Source organism: Ciconia boyciana, chromosome 1 (assembly GCF_034638445.1).
Source record: "Ciconia boyciana chromosome 1, ASM3463844v1, whole genome shotgun sequence".
Classification (NCBI taxonomy): domain Eukaryota; kingdom Metazoa; phylum Chordata; class Aves; order Ciconiiformes; family Ciconiidae; genus Ciconia; species Ciconia boyciana.
The window spans coordinates 34,000,546-34,014,201 of NC_132934.1; the positions used below are offsets into that span (position 1 = coordinate 34,000,546).

Genomic DNA, 13,656 nt, shown 5'->3' on the forward strand with positions numbered 1-13,656 from the left:
AGCTAGTATTTACAGGGTATTTCTATTGTCCCTTGACAGGCTAAAAAAAGGCTTTGTCTCCTTTATTGTTTCTAAAACAATAGGACCCAGGGAAGCAACTGTTTCTAATATTGGACAATACATTTACCCCCAAAAGACAAGCAGTTTATAAAGTGGGATGCCTGCTCCATCTCCAGTGCCCAGTTTGAGGGCAGGATTTTCAAGAACTGAGTTCTGCAGTTCAGGTCTCTTTCAAGTTTCTCAAGTTGGTTGTCCCAAAAAGCAAATAGCCAAAACTGTTCAGGGTTAAAAAAAAAGAAAAGGGAAAAAAAAAAAAAAGAAAAGAAAAAAAAAAGAAAAGAAAATTTTAAAAAAAGAAGAAAGTCTAATAAACTACCTGGGGGCTAAGGGCAGGGGAGGTGATTTCCAGCCATCCTGTGCTTCTGGAGCTTCGGTTCTTCCCCACCATGTTTATTCCCGGCTTTGCCTCTGGAGATCATGTACCTGCTCTACAGTGGCCACCTTTCTTATGCCTAATTTACCAAGCCAATTTTTTCATTCTTTATTCAGAAAGGAAAGAATTTATGGACCATAAGACCTCACACACTAAAAAAATCACAAAGGGAGGGAGGGGAAGCAGTCTGGCCAAGGGATGGATCAGAAGCAATAAAAGTGCTTTTCATTCTCCATCATCCAGGGAACTTGTGACTCCTAACGTGGGAGGACTGAAACTCGCTATGTAGTCCTGAAGTTAATTTAAAATATAATCAACAAAGTACTTGAAAGAATGAACCGCTGCCAAATGAGTAAGCCATTAAAATATGCCCAAAGTATGTTATATAAGCAGAGTTTAATGCAACTGCATGGCAAGAAAATATTTGGAGTCGCTAAGTCTGTATGTACCACAAATCAAAGTGTTGTGTAATTAGAATTATTTTGTCACCATCTTGTGGGACATCAGGGTAACATCTGGCATGCTTCTGATTTCAGCTCGTGCATCCAATATGTGCTGAAGAAAATGGTGAGGAAGTGATTGCTCTAAATACTACACTGGTGTCAGTGCACACGATACTGTAAAATGAGCATTTTAGAGCTCCTGCAGTTTTACTGTGCTGCTGAGCAAACTTTCCCGTTTGCGGGCCAAATATTTCTCCCAAAGGCTGTATGCAGATTCTTATAAAAGTTGGCACAAAAAAAGGGGGAAGAGAAATCAGATTGCTAACATAAACAGTTATGTCTTCTCAGAGAATGTCTCTGTTTCAGCCATCTGATTTCAAATGGTTTCCTTAAGCCCTAATTTATTACTTCAAGTTCAGAAACTGTGCCTAGTCTGAAGATGCTTGAGAAATACACTCCCTCTCTCCATCAGCCCAAGCAGTTGGTGTCTGATGCAAACTTTTCTGGGTAAATGTGAACCAGATGTTCCCCAATCCTGACTTGTGAACTTCTGTCCCGGGCTTTTACCCTGAGCCAGCGCGAGTCGGTTGGAGAGCTGCAAAGCGGCAAGGGGCTGCCTGGGTAAGCGCGCTGCTCCCGACCCCGCTTTGCAGAGCTGTCGTAGCGCTCCTCCCTCGCAGCCCACGCCCGCCAAAATACAGAACACGCTCTTTCCAGGGCCACGGTACAGCACCCAGCACAGCAAAACAGACTTGTAGAAGCAAACACATCGTGCTGTGAGCTTCTAGGAGAGGTGCCACAGCAATCCCCCTGTGCCAGCTCTGCCCGCGGACACCTCGCAGCCAGCCCTCCTGCTGCTGCTGTGGTAGCCGAGGACGTCGTACCTGAGAGGTCTGTGACGGAGAAATCTGGAGTCAGATTATACTTCCCAACTGTTAATAAAATTTCTCTTGGAATAAAAGTAGAGGAGCTGGCGTCACTTTATGTTATTCAAAACCACAAATTTCCTCTCCCTCGCAATCTGCCAGGGTTACAGACTCTTTTGCAACTTCTTAAAAATTCAAGATGTTTTCCTCAAGTGAGCATCCCCCTCCTTCAAAACGCACCCAGGGAAAATTAGTGATCCAATTTAGTGTTGCTGCTAATGAGGAGAGGGAAGAGCGATAGTGAACCAGCTCAACAGCCCCATGCCTCAGAATACATTAGCGAGTATTTCATCCCTGCATCTTCGCTGCCTGGGGATGTTAAAGGTTTGTGCAGCAAAAGGAAATGTGGATACAAATGATGCTGCTGCGGCCGAGGCGAGGAGCGTAAGCCGTGTGTGAGAGGGACGAGGAAGGTGTCTTTGCTCTCAGCCTCAGGGCTGCTCCGGGGCTGGTAAATTAAACAGGGCTGGGGCATGGGCTGGCCTCTGCCTCACTGGCTATGACATTAAATTGTCGCCACGGTTCTTGGTGCTGTTTTGGCCTGTACCACTCTCCAGACAGCATGTGGGCACATTTCGGAGCAGCACACGCCAGAAGCTCCCTGCAGCAAGCAGGGACCCCTGCCTCAGATTAGGAATTTATACCTATAGATGTATGGAGATGAAGTACGTTGTGCCACTACTTAGTAGGGTAGATGTAGCCATGAAGGCAGGATTTTATTTGATGCCTGGCAAGACCTGTTTAAAATTTCTTGTCTGGATTGATAGTCACATTTTCTTGTTAAGAAGTACCTTTGACTCTAATGCAGGCGTGTAGAGAGCTGGATGGGAAATCACGAAACAGATTATTTCCCAGTTTTAACAGCATATGTCACCTTACATCTTTCATTGTTCAGTGTGCTACAGTCCTCCTGCCCTGAGGCCTCTGGTTGTATAGGACATTATAAAATAGACCACTGATGTCAGTTGGAGCCTGTTGTTATTCTGGTAATGAACTTGTGAAATTTGTTACAGGTAATAAATGCTAAGGACAGCCAAGAACACTAAACCAGACAATTGGAGATTTGAAGAAGACATCTTTTGTATTTGATTTGTCTTACTATTTTCAATAGGCTGAAAGACAGATGGCTCCGGAACTTCAGCAGGACAGGAGATCTGTCCTGAGCGGGACACAGCAGACACCCCAGCGCCGAGCCTCGGAGGTGCCCTGCCATGTCACGGGAGCCGCAGCTGCACTCAGGACACCCAGGCTCCTTGATGGCACCTCTGGAAAAAATAGGGCTCAGTTATGAGATTGACAGAAGGCATTTCTGGGGAGCCTGCTGCTCACATCACCTCCAGGAGATGCTAAGGCACGAGCTCTACACCGACCACTGAAGTCCCCGCTGGAGGGAAGCAGCTCCCTCCTTCGTGGCTGACGGATGAGCCCTTTCCTGATGACAAAGGATCAGCGCATTATCACCGGAGCAAGGACTGGGGCAACCAGGTGAGTGAGGAAAACTAAATCATTTCCCAGCCAAACAAGCAGGGGTTTTATATATGCAAGGGAGAGTCTTTGACGTGCTCGGTAATTCAGCAATTAGGAACGTGGTCTTTTTAGGAAGAAGATCTAGGTTTGAAACTATCATCTGCTAGTTGCAGCTATGTAGGGATGACAGCCTGTCTCCTGCATGCCAAGAGATCATTTTAATGTCCTCATATCTCATATTCTGATATTTTTAGCTCATACTTGGCATTGCACTGATCGCATCATTTAGCTTTGGCTCATATGGTAAAGGCAGTGTGAATTAGCAGCATAGTATACAACTAGATAGACCTTTAAAGCAAAATAATCTCTCAGATTTGCATGAAATTTCTGCTTTCAGAGGAAGTAATTCTTGTGTAGCTATAGGCCATTTAACTGGCAACATTTCTAATGAGACAGAAATTTTGAACAGCAACTCCTGATTAAAAAAAAAAAACCACAAGAGTTACTGTGTTGCACCATTTCTCCTGTTTTCCTATTAGTAATAGTATATTTTGAAAAATAGCCACATGGTTTGTCCTGGACAAAATGCTAGAAGACGACACATGGCCAGGAACAAACATCCAAAAACCCCCACAGTCTGAGGGCTCAAGCATGGGGAACTGGATCCCCACACTAGATCTGAGCACCGGCGCAGAATTACATGCGTATTATTGGGATTCAGTGGAGGGCTAGAAATACACCCTGGTATGGTGACTTGTGGGATCAGAGCCAGAAGTCGTTTGTTGTACTGAACAGTGGTCACACCAATTCACATACATTTTTTTGTAATGTACCACATTACAAAAAAAACCCAAAAAACTTTGCCAAGTTGCTTCTTATGCTTGTGCCAGCTGCTGCCTTCTGACATGGAAAATGCCACTGGCTTGATGAGGATTGTGTACGTGGTGGGTGGGTAGAAATATTTAAATACACAGTTGTTTGAATGTGTGTTTCTAGGGCAATAACATTAAAATATGATACCTCACTTTTTTCAGTGAGTAAAGCAGAAAGAAAAAATTTTGAACAACTAATTTCTCCAGAGGAAGGTTGTTTTGGTTAGAAAAGTCAGGCTCATCCAAAAGATATGAAGCAATGTTTGTGGTGCATAGAACAAAACAGAGAGAAGAAGACACTGCACAGCACGGCATTGCCTGTAGATATATTTTTTTATTAAAATTTTATGATTCTTACAGCTTATATATAATTTATTATGGCAGTAACAACACAGAGCTGACAACAATGGTGGGGTTTTTCTTTGATTATGGGCTAGGTAAGCTTTTCAGGTAGCCAGAAGCTTGTTTCCATTTTAGAGATAAAGCCCTCCCTGGCCCTCTGCTTAGACAGGGGTCTGAGCTACTGCTGGAAACAGTGCTCCAGAGTTCATTGACTTCACCGCTTCGAAAATATTCTGAACGTTGAATTTCATATGAAGCAATGCTGTCGACAGCTGGCCAGGCAAACACATTGCAGGAGGGTGTACTTCCAATCCAAATAAAATCTCCCTCCTTTATGCCTGCCTATCTGCATTCTCCATAGATTCGTCTCAAAATAATCCCCCTGAGTAAATATTTGGCAGCATAATACCAAAAATATACCCAGCCACATAAGAAAGAGCAGCAACAAATCTCTAATCCTGGCATAGAAGAGAGGACTCTAGAAGTAAAAAAATCTTTTTTTTCTGTGCACTTTCTAGTACTGCCTTTATGTTAGCACACAGGTTGTGTGTTTTCCCTTTGAGGTAACAACTACAAATTTACTCCTGTTTTTCCCTCCTCTCTCAGAAGTTGCAAGCAGAAATTTAGTTAAGGAACTGGGGACAGTGTTACTTTTCTGGCAAAAGTAGTAATAAACCTGAGACAGAAAACAATAATTGCAGGGCAAAAGAATTCTTAGCTAAATACCTTGTAAACCCTGATGAAAGGGGCTACTGGTGGCAGCTTGCTTTGCCTTGAGTTGCAGACCTTCCAGGAACACAAATACTAGCAGGGCTGCTGTTTTCTTTACTGAGGTGTTAAATAAATGTTTTTACAACAAGCCTTTTCTGCAAGACATTTTAAACACAAAGCACTAAAAAGAAACTTTCTACCCCCTGATTTTACAAGCACAAATTTCAATTTGTTTTCTGTGCAACCACATTTTTAATTATTCCAGCTTCCAGAGGAACATCAAAAAACTCATGGAGAATGATGAACTGACCATGAATGTCATTACCAGGATCAATGAATGACTGCCAGAGACAACTAAAGTGCAAAAAAGGATTTCATCCTACCAGACATAAATATATGCTGCCACTATGAATCACTCTAGCCTTTTGCATATAGAAAATTCATGAGCTCTCCTTGAATGTTCCTTGCTTCTGTAAATCGGGCTGTAAAATAAGACCATACAGTGATTTCAAAAAGAGTCTTTCAGTATTCATAAATGCAGGGTTTTGCTTTCCAAAACAAAACAGTAATGGTGTGCAAGACAGAATTAGCTTGTTTTATTATTTCAGCTACTCGGAGAGAGAGTAGTGCTCTACCATTTACAGCATGGGTTCTCCCTGTTGCATGCTTTGTCTAATTATACAAATAAGATTTGAAAAACATATGTGGCCAAGAAAATTGTGTTGCAAGAACAGAGATAAAACACACACACAGATTAAAGAAGGAAACATTTGTTTATTAAAAAGGAAAAGGTTCTGGATGGCAGCACAGCGTCAGACATGAGACAGATGAATGTATGCACAGCTGTTCATGTTTAAAGGCAGAATATAGACATAAATACAGTTAGATCTTTGCTCTGCTCTGCTGCTACAGTATTTTTATACAGTCGATTCAAAGGAATATCTGTCATAACTGAGCACAAAGAGAAATTTATCAGAAACAGAGCACAGATTGCTTCTCTAAAGCCAGGATAAACAAAGCCCAGAAAAGCCTCTCAAGCTACGGTATTGCAAAACAAACTTAATTGTGCAAAAGAAAACCACCTTCTGTGGATGAGAAGATTAAATGTCAGACAACTCCAAGTCAGATAGCTTGTTCCTCTGTTTGAACAAAATGCAGGTAATTTTCCCCTGCTATCATCACAGTTACTGCTCTGTCTGAAGGAAAGCCAGTATTGTGAAGCAGGAATGCATTTTAAAAGCAATACCTGACTTTTTCTATGATCTGTTCAGCCTATTTCCAAAGCACACCAGAGAGAGAGAGGCTGATAAATCAGGCCCCCTCAAAGTTTTTTCAATGCATAGATACAACGAGACCATCTTGAAAAATCAGGCTCAGGAAAAGATGGCCAAGTACTACAGGAGAGCAAAGCAGGCCTTTGAGCCTGCTTTAGGATATGGTCCATAGGATACGAATGCTACCTCAGGGTTGCCACTAGCGTGGAGGACATTATCTCCCAGCGGTTCTGCCAAGCTGACCTCCAGTCCTACTTTTACCTGCATTAAGGGAGGGAGATACCACGTAACTGTTCAATACATGAGTAAGTATAAAGGCATTTAAGTGCAGCCTTGGGCATTTCATGGTTCAATTTCTACAAAAGTAGAAATATGGAAGTCTATTGTATCATGAAAGTTAATTTTTGGAAAAGGTTTTGGTGGGCTTCTTTGGAGTGCAATTGGAAATTGTTTTAATTTTTAAATAAGGCCAACGTAGATTTACTGCCAACATGGATTACTATGAAATCTCAGTGGCAATGTTTATATAGAAATGCTCATTTTAATATTAATTTCCTATTTAAATATTCAATTATCTTGCTTCAAAACTATTTTTGTACATAGTTTTCCTGTTCTCTATTTTTTAACTTAATGTTAAAATATTACAGCATATTTCTGTTCCGCTCCTGATTCAAGTTCAGTTTTGATAGCCACAGAACTTCAATTTTTGGGAATCTATTTGATTCTTTATGGAAACAATAAAAACCAACCCCTCACACTCCTCACTAATCTTACTTAAAGCCCTGCAAGATATATACATCACTTGCAAGATAGATAGTAATATTTTACTCAGATTCTGAATTTCTCAGGGATCTCATGTGTTACTACAATAAAACTGCAAAGACATAAACATCCTCCTTGTTACGTGTAAGTTTTATTTCAACTATTCAACAAAACTGAGAAGTTATGCTAAATATATTCCAGGTTACAGGAGTGGAAGAAAAACCCCAAATCTTTCCCTCATCTTTTCGATTATGTCTTGGATATTATAGCCTTTCAGTTAGATAAGAAAAATACACGACCATCCATCAGAAACTCCCATAGACACATACACATGCTGAAATCACAGTCGCAACTCTTCCCATGAACATGGGACTGGCTGATCGTACAACACACTTACGCATGTCCCGGGTCAAACACCTGGGCATATTCTGCTCCTCTCTACAGGGAGAGTGGCACAACAGACCACGTCAGGATTAATTCAGCTAGGATGGAGACCTGTTAGTGGACCCACAGCCAGGGTTTCCAGCTCCTCTGCTACCTCCCCAGTATCACCTTAGGGGAAATGCAGGTAAAAGACATCTAGACGAAGTCTTCATCAAGAGATGTCAAAGGTACTGCCACATGGCAGTACACCATTTCATAGCACGCTGAGTGCATTTCATAGCACGCTGACATTTTGTTAGATAAATGTGAGCAACAAGGTTATTTACACCTAGTCCATCTTCAGCATTCAATATTCAGGTAAGCACTATGTGTGTGTGTGTGTGTGTGTGCATACACACAAGCAAGTAAGTGCAGTTGTGTCACCTAATATTTGATGCTATTGTTGATGGGATTGAAAGTGTCCTAGAAGACATCTAACAAAGTATTGTTACAATCACCTTTAACTATTACCATTCCTTAATTATTATTTTTTCTGTATGGAATAGTGACGGGACAGTTGAGTGCTTAATTTCCTAAGCATCGACCAAAGCTGGAGAGCTGTGTGACTGTGACCAGCCGTGGGCACCTCGGCACACGCAGACCCACGAGGTGGAGCTCGCAGCGTTCTCACGGAGCACCCTGCTACTCTGGCATGCATCTCGGCTGCCCAGTGTGATGGAAATCCACAGCAATGGCAGTTAAAGGAGATGGAAATATAATACTGCAAGTACAACCCATGATTCTCATTTTATTGCGTGGGCCTTCTAACGTGTCAGCATCATCACATCTCCAAATTCACCAGAGCTGATCATCAGGCTCATGTTTTCCTTAAATTGCCCTCAGGATGAAAAGTTAGTAAGTTGAAATGGGGTGATTGATTAAGCCCTTTTTCTCAACAAAATCAAAATCCTAACACAAGGAATTCACAAAATGCCAGAACACACAAGTACTTTCTCCCTACACCAGGGCTGAAACTCCAATGCAAGGATAAAAGAAAGAAAAGATGCATAAAACAGCACTGTATTGTATTGTAGTTTTTTGCATCTTTTCTTTGTTATTGACCAGAAGTTGATGCTGGGCCACAGGGTTTGTTCTAATTGTAGAAAACACATTTTTACTCAAAAATCACTACTATTACCCAATAAAAACTTGCTGCATTGAATATTGGGTTAAAAGTCACTCTCTGTGGCAGCAGAGCTGAGCACTTCCTAGCCCTTAACTGGAGTTTCAGGGCTGAAAAGAAAATGGTCCTCCCAGGGATGGAGGCAGACTGCAGTTCCCCTTCTGCCAAAGCAGTTGTTTAGGGACCATGCTATAAATGAGTTGATCCAAGTTTAGCACAAGGATGACAAAGATTATTTCAGATTTCTACATTATTTCAGTGAACAATTTACAGGGCAACCCCCCAAGAAAGGTATAGGCAAACATGGGGGAACGACTGGAAAGAGCACACAGACATGGAGTTTGTACCACTGAAGCAGGATTTGTTTCCATGGAAAATATTCCTATGACTATAACCTGCTTCTGTGGCAGTTATTCCAGTATAAGTCAATGTATATTAGTGTGAAGAGGTATTAAGAATGTAGTTATTCTGTGCACAAACAAGTTGAAATGTTTTTGCAACGTTTTGTACTAAGAGTTCGATACAAAAAAAAAAACAAAACGCAAAAGTACTCTGGTACCATTCACACAAGCATATTTATTATATAAATATTTTATAAATTACAAGATTTTAATTATAAATGTAAACATTTCTAGGAAAATAATGTTTTATATTCTTATTAATGTTTACAACTAATATAAGGCACATAGTGCAAAAATACATTTCTGATGCAGAGATCACAAAATAATTACCTACATGTGTTATCTAAAAAGTAGCTGCTTACACTTCTGTGGTACAGTATTGTTTTTAATTAATACATATTGCTAACTCTTTGTGGGCAAAAATATGATATAGCTGCCATTTGATCTACCAATTGTACTGGCATGCAAAACAAATATTTGGTTTACAGAATGCATATTGTCAGAAAAAGCATGTATAAGTTATCTGGTACATAATGTATGTTATTAAGCATGTAGAAAATTTTATTCTGAATACCTGAGAGTTGGCCCTGAAACGCGTTATCTTTATATGTATATATTTCTACAGTTCTGGACTGTAAAGAAATACAGAACAACAAATCAAAGAACTAGATTGTTTTTTAAACCCTGTAATTATTTCATACACTTACTTTTTTGGAAGAAATAATTTTAACTAGCAGATGTTAAAACTGTATTTACAAATATTGAAAAATTAAACAGAGACAAAGATGGACACCAAAACCACTGTGGGGCTTGATACTGCCTCTGCCCAGGGTTTGCACTAGGGTTATTGAAAATTATGTTGAATCGGAATATGAGGGACACACACTACAGCCTTTACTAATATGCCATTGGCCAGTATAAAGGAGTAAGGTGTATATGGAAAGTGTTTAAGTAAATACATGTTCATACAATCACATACAAGATGCTACAGTAAACAGAATACACCGCCTTTACAGTATACTTGGATGAAAGGCAGGGATTTAAAAATCAGATTTCCAAGCAATTTGTTTCCTTATTTGCTTTTTCTGTAACCACAACAAAACTAAGCCTAGATGTTTAACATGTGCTATAAAGACTACAGAGGTTAAACCACACTTCTCAGGATTACTGCTAGTATTAGAGCACCACAAAGAATATAATGAAAGGGACGGGGAAAAAATGCTTTTACTGGCAGAGAAACACACAGATCTATAGAAACTATCTCAAGTATGTTGGTTATATACTTTTCTGCTGTAAGTTGTTGACAGATGATTCCTAAAAGGTTTCACAAAACTGGAAGTATTTGAAATTATTGCCTGTCTTCTCTATATAGCAATAACTGTTTCCTTTCTATATTTTAGTACAGTTGATCGAGAAAACCAGTAGAGTATAAATTTTACCGAATACTGCATAAAGAATTGCACTGATTAGTTGCAGGTAAAGTATTACAATTATGGTACAATTTAGAGTGTTACCCATGGTAGTAACCTCAGTGCAATTTACTTGCTAATATATACCGTACATTGAATTAATGCCTCTTCATTAAAACCTGAATTTATGATTGTGATTTATGCACTCGCTAGCCCACAAACAGATAATACATCCCTGTATAAACACTGAAGAAACCAGGAATTCTTAGTAGTGAGCATTACTGTAATGACCATTACAGAAATGAAAGAATTAAAAAATGTATATACATAGCACCTACAATTTGCACCTAAATGGCAGATGTCCCTGCTTTGATGCTCTTACCACATCAGAGTTCTCACTGTATTTGAAGTTGGAGACCAATAATTGTGTTAGGAATACATTTTCCACAAAATCCTCCACATCTTCCATATATTTTAGTACCATCCTGGGAATTAGACAAAGAACAGTCAATCAAAAAAAGCAATTGAAATCACAGTTGTACAAAAAGCTCCTTGAGGTTTGCACACAATAGACCTTTTGACAAATTGTACTAAATACTAAATCAAGAGACAGCATCAAATTAGCAAAAGGGGCACAGAGATCCCTTATCAGTATCGCTGTATACCTTCTTTCTCGGCTTACCATCCAATGTTGTCTTAAACTGTGCATGCTTACTGTTCTTGTTCAGCTGGTCTTTTGGTTTCCCACACGAATCAAGCTGGAGGCAAGCAATCTGTAAGGATCCTCTGTAGTAGGGTATCTTTAATAACATGGGGTTTTGGGGTGTTGTGTTTATTCTTTTTTAAAGTATTATTAGGTCTCTTCAAAACTTTTAATTAACCTGATTACTATAACAATAGGCTCTTAAAATCATTAAGAGAAGGATAGGCAGGCAGTGTTGATCTGGATTAGGTTCTGCACGGAGTGATTAAACATAGTTTTCACATTACATCTGGAAGAAGACTTAGATGGGTCAGAGACCTTGAGCACTATTTTTGATTCACAACTAGCTTTCACTAGAGAGTCATCACTTGCACCTCTGGAGGCATAATATTCCAAGCCATAAGAGCAGGTAAAGGAAAACAACATGGACTTACGTGGGATTTGTGTATGTCAGCAGTTGCATAGTTGCCCTGAGCAATCCACCGAACTGTACTGGATAATCTCAGACCTGTACCAGCCAAATTAATGCTGAACTGTCCCTAACAAAAAAAAAAAAAAAAAAAAAAAAAGAAAAAAAAGCAAAAGGTAAAATACAGAGCTGATAAACAGAGTTCAAAAAGCTAAAACACTTTACATTGGCATATCTGCACGTATCACTTAGTATATCTAGACATTAAGAACTCAAAGGTGTGTACTTACCCTGGGTTAGTTACAGTGCATTATACCCTTTTTTTGGACACTCAGGACATAGACACATGAACAAGTTATTCTGCAGAAAGTAGCACCTGTGCATCAGCTGATCTGTAGCATTTGTTTGCAGAGTCTGAATACAGAACTAACATCAGACAATTCAAATTATTTTAGCCTCCTTGCTACATATTAAATTTTAATTCACAACAAGTATGGATTTGCAACATGCAAGAATGAGGCTGGCTTTCTTGAAAGACTTTTTTTTTTTTTAAAGTGCCTGAACTTTTTGGAAATAACATGGTCAGGACCTACTGCTATCTGGAAATTACAGACTAATCACTTCTTAGCCATCTAATTCTCAAATTTTTGCAAGCACACTGTTCAATCATCATTTTATCTTCCATTTCTTTTTCAGTATACCAAATGATATAATTGAACATGAACATAAGTGGAGGTTAAAATAAATAAATATATGGCTAAATGGAATGTTTTGCAATACAAACCATTCAAAACAGTTTATTGATTCTAAAATATCTGCCTATGCAAAAAAATACTCTGAAAACTAGCTTTAAAACAGAGTCAGTTCATATGAGAATAAGAAATATATTAAAAGCAACAAACTGCACTGCCTTGGTAAACAAACTGGGGTACATAAAATTATTAAATTGCATTCACACAGAAGTGCAACATGTTGGAAAGAAGTACTACCTCCACAAAGAGCCTAATGGTCAGTTTAGGCAGCACTACAATCAGAAAACTCCTGCATACCTCCATACAATTCACTGGAGGCCTGAATTTCTGTATTCAGACCTAGTTGAAATTGCCTAAATCCTGAGATCAAAGCTTTAGCAAAGATAATATTACTATTACATATAGTAGCTTCTGTATTTTATCGCTTAATATTGTCATAGTCAGATATTTGTATAAATATCAGATATCAGTATAAATATTTGTGTGGGTATATGTATGTATGCATGTATAAAAATAGAGCATTCAGCCTGTATTCTTGTGATTCACGGAAATTCCTTCATAAAAATTCAGTCTTATATTGTTCAATACGGCAGATTTGTTTTGAGAGCACTTCTATGTAAAGTTGCTGTGTTTATAGCACTCATATACTCAGGATGAGCTAACATAAGCTCATATGGATAGGGTAGGTTGTTCTTCAAGTGCCCAAAAAGTGGAGTATTTCCATTTAATGAATAAAGCATCTGGAGGAAATTCATACAAATGGTGTGGAACACTTTCCAAAATTAACAGGCCCAAAGCAACTTCATTCACAGTGATATCATTTTGCAAAAATAAATAGGAAATACTATGTACAATTATAATGACAGCTTAACAGCTGTCTGTCATGTCATGCAGCATACTCAAGGCCAGGAACAGATTTCAAGGACTGAGAGTGCAGGAACGGAGGCCTTTTTACTGCATTAAAAGTGTTAGTTTCAGCGCAGATCTTACAGATGGAAATGCATCAGTGTAAAACCACGTAAGCAAAATGACTTCCCAGCAGAAGTTAGAGATGGCAAATAGATGTGTATTGTACCAAGCCCAAGGAGTTTGCAGGTCGAAGATATCCAATACTGTAATGAACTCCAACTGTTTTCTTGTCAGGGGTTAAGTCTGCCTTACTCAGGTACTTCACTTGTACCTAAATTGTACATAAATTGTCTCTAG

The 13,656-nt window shown here is 39.3% G+C and overlaps 1 protein-coding gene across 1 annotated transcript in view; it reads right to left on the reverse strand.

Moving 5' to 3' along the window:
* Window positions 1-10,981: 10,981 nt before the first annotated feature.
* Window positions 10,982-13,656, reverse strand: part of ADAMTS20 (ADAM metallopeptidase with thrombospondin type 1 motif 20) — a 103,740-nt gene continuing 101,065 nt past the window's right edge. The window contains exons 38-39 of the mRNA XM_072876036.1: window positions 11,724-11,828; window positions 10,982-11,071 (exon numbers count right to left, since the gene is read on the reverse strand). Coding sequence (XP_072732137.1) covers window positions 10,982-11,071; window positions 11,724-11,828 — 195 coding nt within the window. The remainder of the gene's footprint in view (window positions 11,072-11,723; window positions 11,829-13,656) is intronic.